Source organism: Gallus gallus, chromosome 12 (assembly GCF_016699485.2).
Source record: "Gallus gallus isolate bGalGal1 chromosome 12, bGalGal1.mat.broiler.GRCg7b, whole genome shotgun sequence".
Taxonomy (NCBI): domain Eukaryota; kingdom Metazoa; phylum Chordata; class Aves; order Galliformes; family Phasianidae; genus Gallus; species Gallus gallus.
In genome coordinates, this window is record NC_052543.1 from 11,634,718 (window position 1) to 11,645,355 (window position 10,638).

General features: G+C 65.3%; 2 protein-coding genes across 4 annotated transcripts in view; both read left to right on the top strand.

Moving 5' to 3' along the window:
- Positions 1 to 4,569, top strand: part of MTMR14 (myotubularin related protein 14) — a 29,896-nt gene extending 25,327 nt beyond the window's left edge. Inside the window, exons 18-19 of one of the 2 annotated variants that reach the window (NM_001278496.2) lie at positions 1,500 to 1,655; positions 4,213 to 4,569. In NM_001278496.2, coding sequence (NP_001265425.1) covers positions 1,500 to 1,655; positions 4,213 to 4,390 — 334 coding nt within the window. In that variant the 3' untranslated portion in view covers positions 4,391 to 4,569. The remainder of the gene's footprint in view (positions 1 to 1,499; positions 1,656 to 4,212) is intronic. The other variant, XM_015293102.4, reaches the window with a different exon arrangement.
- A 407-nt stretch (positions 4,570 to 4,976) lies between these two features.
- CPNE9 (copine family member 9) lies at positions 4,977 to 10,508 on the top strand. 2 transcript variants are annotated; one of them, XM_015293147.4, is made up of 21 exons: positions 4,977 to 5,084; positions 6,023 to 6,063; positions 6,137 to 6,183; positions 6,390 to 6,493; positions 6,699 to 6,738; positions 6,861 to 6,863; positions 7,279 to 7,355; positions 7,558 to 7,621; positions 7,695 to 7,798; positions 7,867 to 7,971; positions 8,441 to 8,482; positions 8,570 to 8,645; positions 8,721 to 8,774; positions 8,848 to 8,909; positions 9,093 to 9,139; positions 9,208 to 9,389; positions 9,516 to 9,643; positions 9,737 to 9,839; positions 9,937 to 9,994; positions 10,070 to 10,143; positions 10,268 to 10,508. In XM_015293147.4, exons 1-21 carry the CDS (start codon positions 5,008 to 5,010, stop codon positions 10,418 to 10,420), a joined length of 1,641 nt encoding a protein of 546 aa, XP_015148633.2. In that variant the 5' UTR covers positions 4,977 to 5,007; the 3' UTR covers positions 10,421 to 10,508. The 2 variants fall into 2 exon arrangements, with proteins under 2 accessions (XP_015148633.2, XP_025010478.1); XM_025154710.3 differs by lacking the exon at positions 6,861 to 6,863.
- The last annotated feature ends 130 nt before the right edge of the window (positions 10,509 to 10,638 follow it).

Consider the following 10,638-nt stretch of genomic DNA (forward strand, 5'->3'; position numbering starts at 1 on the left):
ATGTCAGTAAAAAGCCGCTCCGTTTGCCTTATGAATTCCTTGTATCCCAGGGAGGGTTATCCCTGTCTCATCTCTACCAGTACGTGCTGCAGCTCCAGTTCCAAGGTAGGAGATGCCCTTGTTCCTACTGCAGTGTTACGTGCTCTAGGAAAAACATCTTTTTGGAAGAAAGCATTGTCCCAGTGCTAGCTAGGCACTCGCAGCTGCTCTCTGAACTCATTTGGTTCACCTCACAGCCTGAGGACAAGTGCTGCACAAGGCAGTCGGTGCTCTGCTCTTCCCATTTCTTCCTGTGCTGCCCTTTCAGAGCCTGGACCTGAAAACGGTGGCGTTACCCAGCCTGCAGCTGCAGGATCACCAGCACTGCCGGGGAAGCTCGTGTGCAGCTCGGGGCTGTATTTCTCAAGCTTGCATATATCGATCAGCCTCATTAAATGCCAGGCTTAGATCTGGATCACAGATGGGTTTCACCCTGCGTTCCTCCCTCCCGTGCCGTTCTTGCTGAGGCCCTCCGTGCTGTGGCAGATCCTGTGGCTCTGGCTGCTCTGCTGGCCTCTCGGGGAGCAGCTGCACTGCGCCACTGCTATTCTTAGCTGAGAAGACAGCATGCGAGTACCTGGCCCAGCAGAGCCGGAGCTCTTGCACTGCTCTGTGCCCAGCACATCTCAGATAAATGATCCACAAGATCTTGGTAGTGTGTAATTGAGTAGCTCTGCCACAGGCTGTGCTTCCAGCAGTGTGTGTGCTGCTGTGCAGCAGGGCACAGTAATGGCTCGCTCCCAGGAAGCTGAGACTTCTGTGTTCTGCTCGGGTGGTTGTGCCCACTGCTCGGAGATCTCGGAGGGACTCCTCAGGCTCACTTCTCAGCTTTCTTGTTCCCTGCTTTTCTGGTGGGGAGGTTACATCCTACAAGCCTTCTCCTAATTATTTTTCATATCCTAAAGTTGTGCCTCCCCAGCACAGCCCACCCTCCTAATCCAGGGATGGAGCTGCAGGGGGCGGGTGCCCCAAGGCACAGGCACAGTCCTGCTCAGCGCTGGTGGTGCTATCTCTGCAGACTGTGGGTCTCTGGATCTTCCTCAGCAGCGAGCCGGTCACAGCCACAGCTCTCCATCAGGCTTTGCCACTGCCCTGGGATGTGCTCACAGCTGAAATGAACAACAGGTGGATGCTCCGCATCTGTGTGGGATTTGGGGCTGCTGCATCTCGCTGAAGGGTCTCACTGTTCTGCATGGCCATCTGCTTCTCGCTAGCTTCGATCTGCCTGGCTCCTGGGGCACCTGTGCCGCTCGGTTGCCTCACCAGCTTGGCTCTCCTCCTGCATTCAGAGGAAAGGCCTGGCCCGGGGCCGAGCCAGCGCTGCATGCTGCCCTGCTGCCAGAGCGCCAGCACTGCTGGCACCAGCGCTGCTGGCAGCCGTTCCCCTGGCACCGGCGCAGCGGGAGGCGTGTGGCTGATGACCTGACTGATGGCCCCGTCTCCCTCTCTCTCTGCCCCAGATCGGCGGACCATTCTCTGCCCGGATCTTCCGTTTCCACAGACTTTGGCAGCTGGCAGATGGTGACAGGGTGTGGCAGTATTCGGGAGCAGGCAACCCTGAGCGCAGACGCCTCTCTCCCTTGCAGCTTCCCGGATGAGTTCCCTAACACTTGCCTGTAAGTGTCTACAATGCAGCATCTCCCCGGGCTCTCCCAGCTGGCTGCAGGTGCTGGGATGTTACCACCTGGCGCTCTGGAAGAAGCCTGGCAGCCTGCAACAAGCTGTCCCATCTTCACTGCCTTGCTGCTTTTCGTCTGCGTGTCCTCTCATTGAGCTCTGAAGGAAACCCACCTCTCTTCCATCCGGCGATGGGGGGCACGATGCTTTCTGTAGGAGAAGGCTTTTCTTTCTCTTCTTTGAAGACAGTGAATTTGGGCATCCATGGAAGTGAGCTTGACAGGACAGGACTGCTATACCCAGGTTTCTTGCTTTTGGATCTTGCTCATCTCCATCTCCCTGCTGGCTTGAGGTCCTTGCTGCAGTAGGAGAGGGGTTTTCATTCTGTCACCCTGCTTTGTCTGGTGGTGTTTGCAGGTGCTGCACAAGGCTGGGGCAAAGCAGCAGACCCTACATAGTGCTGTGTGGTACTGTGCAAACGGGGGGGAGGCACTCAGCCCTCACTGCATAGAAAGTCACCTCTGCGGAAGCTTGAAAGGCAGGAGCTGTGCTTTAATTGCTGTTAGAGCAGAGCCTTGGCGTGTGCCTTCAGGCTGCAAGCTCTCAATCAAGCAGCTGAAATGGCAGCTCAGGGGCTGCTGCTGGCTGGCTGCACTGGAGGCGTGCCGCAAAAGCTCGCAGTCCCTTAACGGAGATCTGAGTACATACTTTGGAGGTAGAGCAACATGAAAACAGACGTGTGCTGTGAGACGCTGCCCGGTTTGGCTCCTCTGGGAGCTGCCTGCCTTGAGTAGATCCAAGCAGCTGCCCCACGCAGGGCAAGATTCATGGGAGTGTGGGACACTCCTGGCACCAGGTCCCCTTTCTGCCGTGGCAGGGATACACCGTGCTGCTCCTGTAGTGGCTGGAGAGTGCTGGGGGACGGAAGCAGAAGGGACCAAGGAGCAGATGTGTGATGCAGTGACTGCTTTGTGTCCCCCGAGCCCAGCAGTGCCGCCTGACTGCTGAGCAGCAGTGAGGAGGTAACGTCAGAATGGGGAACGTGGCAGGGAGAAGAAGCACAGAAGCTACCTGGAGGCTCTTGCTGTTTGCAGTCTGGGTGCTTGGGAGGTTCAAAGGGTGGGGAACAGCGGTGCTGCCTCTCCCTTGGGAGTGCGGCTGAGGCCATGAGTGCTTTACCCCATTCAGCTCTTTGCTTGGGGTGCTGGAGGTTGCAGGGCCTGGCCTAGGCTGCCCTTGGGAAGGGAGTGCAAAGATGTAGCACTCAGCCTGCCCCAGCACCGCCTCCCTGCTCCAGTGCTGCTCAGGAGCCTGCTGTGGCTTTATCCCGAGTGTTTGCAGCCCAGCGCAGTGTGAGTTTGGGGAAATTAAATTCCAATTAAGCTTCTGCTTTGCATCACAGGGCAGGGTGAGGATGTGGCGCTGCGGGACACGGGGCTGTCAGTGGCCCTGCACCTCTGCGTGTTGCACTCCACAAAACTGTCTGCATGTTAAACTGCCCCATAAAAGGTTTGAGAGCCCAAAGCTGCAGGACCTGAGTGCTGCACACCCCCCTTACCTCCGCGGTTGCCATCTGAGATCACTGAACATGGGATATAAGCACGCCCTGCTTTCATCCGGCTTCTTTTTCATGCTTAGAAGCTTTGCGAGTTCCCCATCCTAATGAGGTTGCCAACGAGGATCTTTTCATGTGTTTAGAAACGTCGCCTTTTTTTACTTCACCCTCTGGCTCCTCTTCATTACCAGACCCTGCACAGCGGCCGGGCGGGCTGCCGCAGCAGCGCTCGCTGTTTACGGGCCTCCCACCATATCCTCTCGCTGCCATTTCCGGACTGAAGCTGTTGGCTGTGGGTGGTGAACGCTTCCATTCAAATGAGCTGTGCCAATTTCGAGGCGGCCCAGGCGCTGGGGAGATGAAAGAGAATTTCTGATGGGGAGGTTGGAGCTGTGCCCTTGGGGCGACCTTTGAGGAATGCCTTCCTCTCGCTGGGAGCGGCGGAGAGGACAGGTTTGAGCCACGGCACGTGGAGCTGCTGGCTCTGAATGGCCACGCTGCTTTTTGCCCTCGTTGCCACTCTGAGGCAGGGGCAGGGCTGAGCTGGAGAGGGGACTGAGAGCCGGGGGAGGCACTGCAGGCTGCATCCCGCCTGTGCACAGCCGCCTCCTGTCCCTGCTCCTTGCCCCAAAGCTGCTCCCTGATGTGTGCGTGAAGGGGCAGTGAGGGCTGCCTGCGGCTGAGGTGGAAGTGGCTGTCCGAGCACTGCACGTGTGGCCGGGCTCCATCTGGAAACAAGGGCAGAGCCGGCACGGGGCTAATGTGAGCCAGCGCCGGCTGGGCAACAGCCGCGATTTCCGTGCATCTGGGGTAGGGGGAGAAGCCAGGGGGCGGTGGGGGAGGAGAGCCGGGGGGAGCTGCTGGGAGGCTGCAGGGGCTGAGCAGGGAGGCAGCAGCGCTGGTGCCGCAGCCAGGGCATTTCGGGGCTGGCACTGCCTTACTGCGAGCCCCGCACGGCGCTGGGGCAGCCGCAGCGCTGACCTCCCGATTCTGTCTCCTAGGCTGCTGTCAGCGAGCGACCGCGAGTCCCGGCTGGAAGAAGTGCGTTCCGCCTTCGTGGCCAGCTACAGCCGGACCATCGGCCTGAAGGCCGTGCCCCCCAGCCCCTCGGGGGCCATCGGCGGCCTCCTCGAGCAGTTCGTGCGGGGCGTGGGACTGAGAGGCAGCAGCACGCTCTGAGAGCCGCCGCGGCCCAGGACGGATGGATAGAGAACCGGGGTCCCCTGGCCGAGCCGGGACCCCCGTCCTCGGGGGGACGCGGGCACCGCACTGAGCGCCCGCTCGCGATTACCCTGCTCGGGGCCGGGGAGCGGCGGGGGTTCCGAGGCGGCCCCGCAGTAAAGACCTCCGTGTGCCGACCCCTGAGCCGCGTGGTGCCTGGGCTGCGGGAGGCGGGCGAGCTGGGAAGAGCCGGGGGGCGGCGGCGCGGAGGAGCCGGGAGCGGCTCCGGCGGGGGAGCCGCCCGCTATAAATAGCGCGGCCCACGCTCCGGGAGCGGCGGCACCGAAATAGCAGCGCGCCGGGGCCGAGAGCTCCTCCGGGCGGGAGCCCCGACGGGACGGGAGTCGGCATCGAGCGGCCAGCGGGGCACGGCCCGCCCCCGCGGCGGAAGGCGAGCTGGACGGCGTCCCCCCAGCCCCGCGTGCCGCTACCCGGGTCTGAGCACCCCCCCCGTTCCCGGGGCGGTGCCGCCGCCGCCGGGGCCGCCGTGCCCGTGCCCGTGCCCGCCCCCGGGCGCGCCCGCTTCGGCGGTGCGGGAGGAGGCGGCGCGGAGCGGCGGCGGCGCCCGCGCGGGGATGGCGGCTCCGGGAGCGCTGGAAGCGGCGGCCGGCGGCGTGCCGGGCACCAAGGTGGAGCTCACCGTGTCCTGCCGGTGAGCCGGGGCGCGGGGGGATGCGGAACGCGGGGGGAAGATGCTCGGGGAGTCCCGTGCCCGCTCTGCTCCGGGAATCCCCGCTCGCCGCCTCGGGTGCGCCCGTGCCCGCCGCTGCCCGGCGCCGGCACTGCCCCGCTCCGGGGCCGGCTCGGTGCCCGCGGGACGGGAGCGCACCGCTGGTGTCGCTCGGTGCCCCCGGCCCGGAGCGGCGGCTGTAGGGGGCCGCACGCAGCCCTGCGGGGGGCCGCCCCGGGGACCCCCGGACCGGCGGGCGGGTGGGGGCAAATCACCCGTTCTGCCCGGGGCCGGCGACCCGTGCGGCCCCAAACTCCCGCCCTGCGGCTGCGGGGCATAGCTGCGCCGTAGGCTGCGTTCTCCCCTCGCTGTCTCCCAGTCTCGCAGAGCAGCAGGTGGAGGGGCCGTGGGTACCCGCGCCTTTGGGCAGGGACCGGGGCGCGCTCCGGGAGGCGGCCGAGCCTCTGGCTTTGCAGCCCCCCGGGGCTCAGCCGCGCCCAGGGGCTGCTCTCCGCGCTCGGGCCGGGGGAGCGGAGCCCCGCGCTGCGGGACGGGCCCGGCGGAGCCGCTGCCAGCGCGCTCCCCGTTGTCCGACCGCCGCGGCGGCCGCGGGGCGATGCGCGGTGCCCCCCCGCTAAGCGTCCGCTTTCTCCTCACTCCTGCGCTCTCCATTAGCCGCTGCCGGCGGCACCGGGGAAGGTTTCGTGCTGTAAATGGGCTCCCTGTCACGTTCAATCACTGTCAGCGCCGGAGACGCTGCTCCTCTCCGTCCCACCGTGCCGCCCCTGCCCGGCCGCCCGCCTGCCCCGCGGCTGTGCGCAGTGGTGCCATCCCCCGAGAGCCCGCGCACGGGGGACACGCAGGGGACGCACGACGGGTTGGGTGTGCACGGTCACTCACTCGCAGCTCGGTCCCCCCAGGAACCTGCTGGACATGGACACCTTCTCCAAGTCCGACCCAGGTGGGTGGCAGCGGTGGCACCTCTGGGTGCCGGCACGGCGCAGCGTGGCACGGCTCTGCCCCTCTCTCCACAGTGGTCATCCTCTTCGTGCAGGGCACGGGGAGCAGCGAGTGGAAGGAGGTGAGCGCCGCACCTCTCCCAGGTCCTCGCCGTCCCCGGCGCCCCCGCTCCCGGCTAATCCCCGGCTCGGTTAAATGGGCCCATATGGCCACCCGCTTCCACCCTAATGATCCCTCCTTGCCGCTAATCGGGGATTAGTGCCGGGGCAGCTGCGCTGGGGAGGGACGTGGGGAGATGGGGTGGCCCTCACAGAACCATCCGTGCAGTTCGGGCGCACCGAGGTGATCGACAACACCCTGAACCCCGACTTCGTCCGCAAGTTTGTCCTCGATTACTACTTTGAGGAGAAGCAAAACCTTCGCTTTGACGTGTGAGTGCCCCGGCACCGATGGGGAGCCCAAGGCTGGGAGTGCTGAGCCCATGGGTAACCCGTGGGAGACCACAACAGTACAAAGCATTGCAGCATGGATGGGCAGAGGGGTCAGAAATGGGGCGAGCAGGGGTCCCAAAGCACTGGGTGGGGACAAGGGGACGTGCCCAGCTGCCAGCTCACAGCTCTGCTCTGCCACTGCCAGCTACAACGTGGACTCCAAGAGCTGCTCCATCTACAAGCAGGTGAGTGCTCCGGAACCCCCAAAGCCGTGCCCTGTGCGGGTGCTCCTGGGTGGGACAGGCACCCCCAGCCTCAGGGATCTCAACCTGCTCTTTGTCTCTCCACGCCACGTTGGGTCTGGCAGAAGGTAGGCATCTGCCACGCTGCGGAACTGGTGCCTGCTGTGGGTGCGTGGTGGCCCTGGAGTGCAGGAAGGCTCCAGGAGACACGGGGTGGCTCTGGAGGAATGTGTCCGGGACACATTTTGGGGGATACGAGATGGGTGTGGGGCTGTGGGCTGGCTCAGGGGGCACAGGATGGTGCCAGGACATGGGGTGGGTGCACGGGATGGCTGTAGGGCTGCAGGATGAGCTCAGGGATATGGGGTGGCCTTGGGTGTGCAGGGTTGTGTGCTAGGCACCCGTGCTCTTATAGGGCACACGGTGAGCTCAGGTCATCTGGGGTCCTGTGGAGAAAGTAGGCTGCAGGCTGGGGATGATGAGAGGGTGAGGGGGCTGCAAAGAGGAGCCCCCAAGGATTGAGTATGCCGTTCCTGGGTGCAGGACTTCCTGGGGCAGGCGTTCGTGGCACTGGGAGAGGTGATCGGGTCCCAGCGGGGCCGTCTGGAGAGAGCCCTCACGTGAGTCACATCCTGTGGCGGGGCTGGCGGTCCCGCACCGTGCCCCTGGCCACCCACCCCGCTTCAGGACACCCTGCTGGCCACGCTGCCCCATGTCCCTGTGCATGGCTGGGGACACACCTGCAGCATCGGGCCTTGCGGAGCGCCCTGCATCCTGCCCCTGTGCTGTCCCCACTGTCCCCACGCTGGGCTGTTGTCACAGGGGGGTCCCAGGGAAGCGGTGCGGGACCATCCTGCTGCTGGCCGAGGAGCTGAGCAACTGCAGGGTGAGTGCTGCTTCTGCACACTATCGGAGCGTGGGGCGAGGAGCTGGCTGGTGGTGACAGTCCCCGTCCCCAGGACATCGTCACCATGCAGCTGTGTGCCAACAAGCTGGACAAGAAGGACTTCTTCGGGAAATCCGACCCCTTCCTCGTCTTCTACCGCAGCAACGAGGACGGCACGTGAGCATGGGGATGTGGGGTGCAGGTGTCCCTGCACAGCATGCCCTGACCCTGCCCCGTCCCCGCAGCTTCACCATCTGCCACAAGACGGAGGTGGTGAAGAACACACTTAACCCGGTGTGGCAGCCCTTCACCATACCCGTGCGTGCCCTCTGCAACGGTGACTACGACCGGTGAGGATGGTTGCGTGGGGCAGCCTTGACCCACCCCACACTGTGGCTCCATCCTGCAACCCCTGGTGCAGCCCACAGCCCCGGACACATCTTGTATCCCCCAGAATGTGCCCTGGCCACGTTCCTCCAGAGCTGCCCCCTATATTGTGGACCCGTTCTGCACCCCAGGGCCACTGCTGTGGTGTGTGCAATGGGGCAGCAGTAGGACAGGACACAGCATCTCCCCCCAGCCAGCATGCAACTCCAAACTGGGTTCTTAGTGGTGTTCTGCTTTTTTTTTTCTTTTTCTTTTTTTTTTTTCCTTTTGCAACCCAAATTACACGAAAGCTTCCCCCCTCCCCAGAGCTCCACTGTGACCCAAATTTCCTGTTCCCCTCCCTGGGCATATGGTGCCACCCTGATGGCACATTGAGCCCTGGGCGCTGTGGGCCATGCCAGCGGCTCCCCGTCAGCCCCACTTTACTTCCAGCACAGTGAAGATTGATGTGTACGACTGGGACCGGGATGGGAGGTGAGGCCGTGCCCCAAAGGGCAGCAGAGTGGGCATCGGGTCGTTCCTCATCCCATGACACACGCAGCCCCTGCGCTCCTCCTGCAGCCACGACTTCATCGGGGAGTTCGCCACCAGCTACCGGGAGCTGTCCCGTGCACAGAGCCAGTTCACAGTGTATGAGGTAGGGCGGGGGCCACAGTGGGGCAGCTTTGGGGGTGCGGGGAGCCCCGCAGCGGGACCCGCCTGGTGCCCGCAGGTGCTGAACCCTAGGAAGAAGTGCAAGAAGAAGAAATATGTCAACTCTGGCACTGTGAGTGGGGCCGGGGTGCTCCTGCAGCTCGCAGCCGTCGCAGGGTGCTGGCTCTGACACCCCATGCCCACAGGTGACTCTGCTCTCCTTCTCCGTTGAGTCCGAGTTCACCTTCGTCGACTACATACGGGGCGGGTGAGTGGGGCCGGGTGCCCCCGAGCTCCCGAGGGACAGGGACAGGAAGGCAGTGACGGTGATACTGCAGCCTGGGGGTGCCGAGATGGCGGCTGCGGTTGTGGGGTGGGCGGTGGGGCTGGGGGTGCGGGCAGAGGTCACGCCGTGCCTGGGGCTGGCAGCCTCCTTCACTCTGCCTCCAAGGACACAGCTGAACTTCACCGTCGCCATCGACTTCACGGCCTCCAACGGTGAGCACGGCGGTGGAGGGGGCCCGGGGAGTGGCGCTGGGTGGGTGCTGACGGGCGCTGTGCCGCAGGGCTGCCATCGCAGCCCACCTCGCTGCACTACGCCAGCCCCTACCAGCTGAGCGCCTACGCCCTGGCACTCAAGGCCGTCGGGGAGATCATCCAGGACTACGACAGCGACAAGCTCTTCCCCGCCTACGGCTTCGGTGCCAAGCTGCCACCCGACGGCAAGATCTCCCACCAGTTCCCTCTGGTGCGCCCTGCCGCGAGGCTGGCTGAACCCGTTGTTGCCGGGTGTGGGGGCAGCCCGTGGGGCTGGGGAGAGGCCAGCCCGGCCGCATCCTACCCAGCACCACGGCAGCGCCCGTCCCGTCCCCAGAACAACAACGTGGACAACCCCAGCTGTGCCGGCATCGAGGGCGTGCTCGAGTCCTACCTGCAGAGCCTGCGCACCGTGCAGCTCTACGGGCCCACCAACTTCGCCCCCGTCATCAACCAGGTGGCCGGGTGAGCGCCGCGGGGCCGTCCCCGTCCCATGGCCGCGCCGTGGGGGACGACATGGGGTGGCTGCTGGAGGGATCCCACGCCGTGTCCCCGCAGCACGGCCGCCCAGGTGACCGACGGCTCTCAGTACCACGTTCTGCTCATCATCACCGACGGCGTCATCTCCGACATGATGCAGACCAAGGAGGCCATCGTCACTGTGAGTGGCCACACGCCACCAGGGCCTGGGCACCGCACATGGCCTCGGTGCCGCCGGGCCGCCCCGTGCCTACAGCTGCCGCCCCTCCACCCCGTAGGCCTCTGCGCTGCCCATGTCCATCATCATCGTGGGAGTGGGGCCGGCTGAGTTCGACGGTGAGCGGGGTGGGCTGGGGGACAGGGCCGGGCCCGGGGGACGCCCTTAGGCGGGGTCTGAGCGGTGCCCCCCAGCCATGGAGGAGCTGGATGGGGACGAGGTGCGCGTGTCGTCGCGGGGCCGCTACGCCGAGAGGGACATCGTGCAGGTGAGGCTGCGGGGCTGGGCGCGGGGCGGCACCGGGCCCTGCGCTTCTGCACGGGGCCGCCGTGCGGCCGTGGCCGTGGGGCAGAGCTCGGGGCCGGGCCCCCCTCCCCCCCCGCTGCCCCCAGTTCGTGCCGTTCCGGGACTACGTGGACGAGGCGGGCAGCCAGGTGCGGAGCATGGCGCGCCTGGCCAAGGACGTGCTGGCCGAGATCCCCGAGCAGCTGCTGTCCTACATGCGGGGCCGCGGCATCGAGCCCCGCCGCAACGCCGCGCAGTGACGGGAGCGTCACCGCCGGGTCCCGTCCGGGAGCGCCGCGCGCGGGGCTGCGCCGCTGTCACCGACCGCAATAAAGCGCTCCAACCGCACCGGGCCGCTGCGGGGCGGCTTCTCGTCCTTGACATTCGCGTCGGCAGATTCGCCTCTCGCCGCGCGGCACCGCGTCCCCTCCTCTTCGGGGAGCGCGCTCCGTTCCCGTCGCTCCGTTCTCCTCGCTCC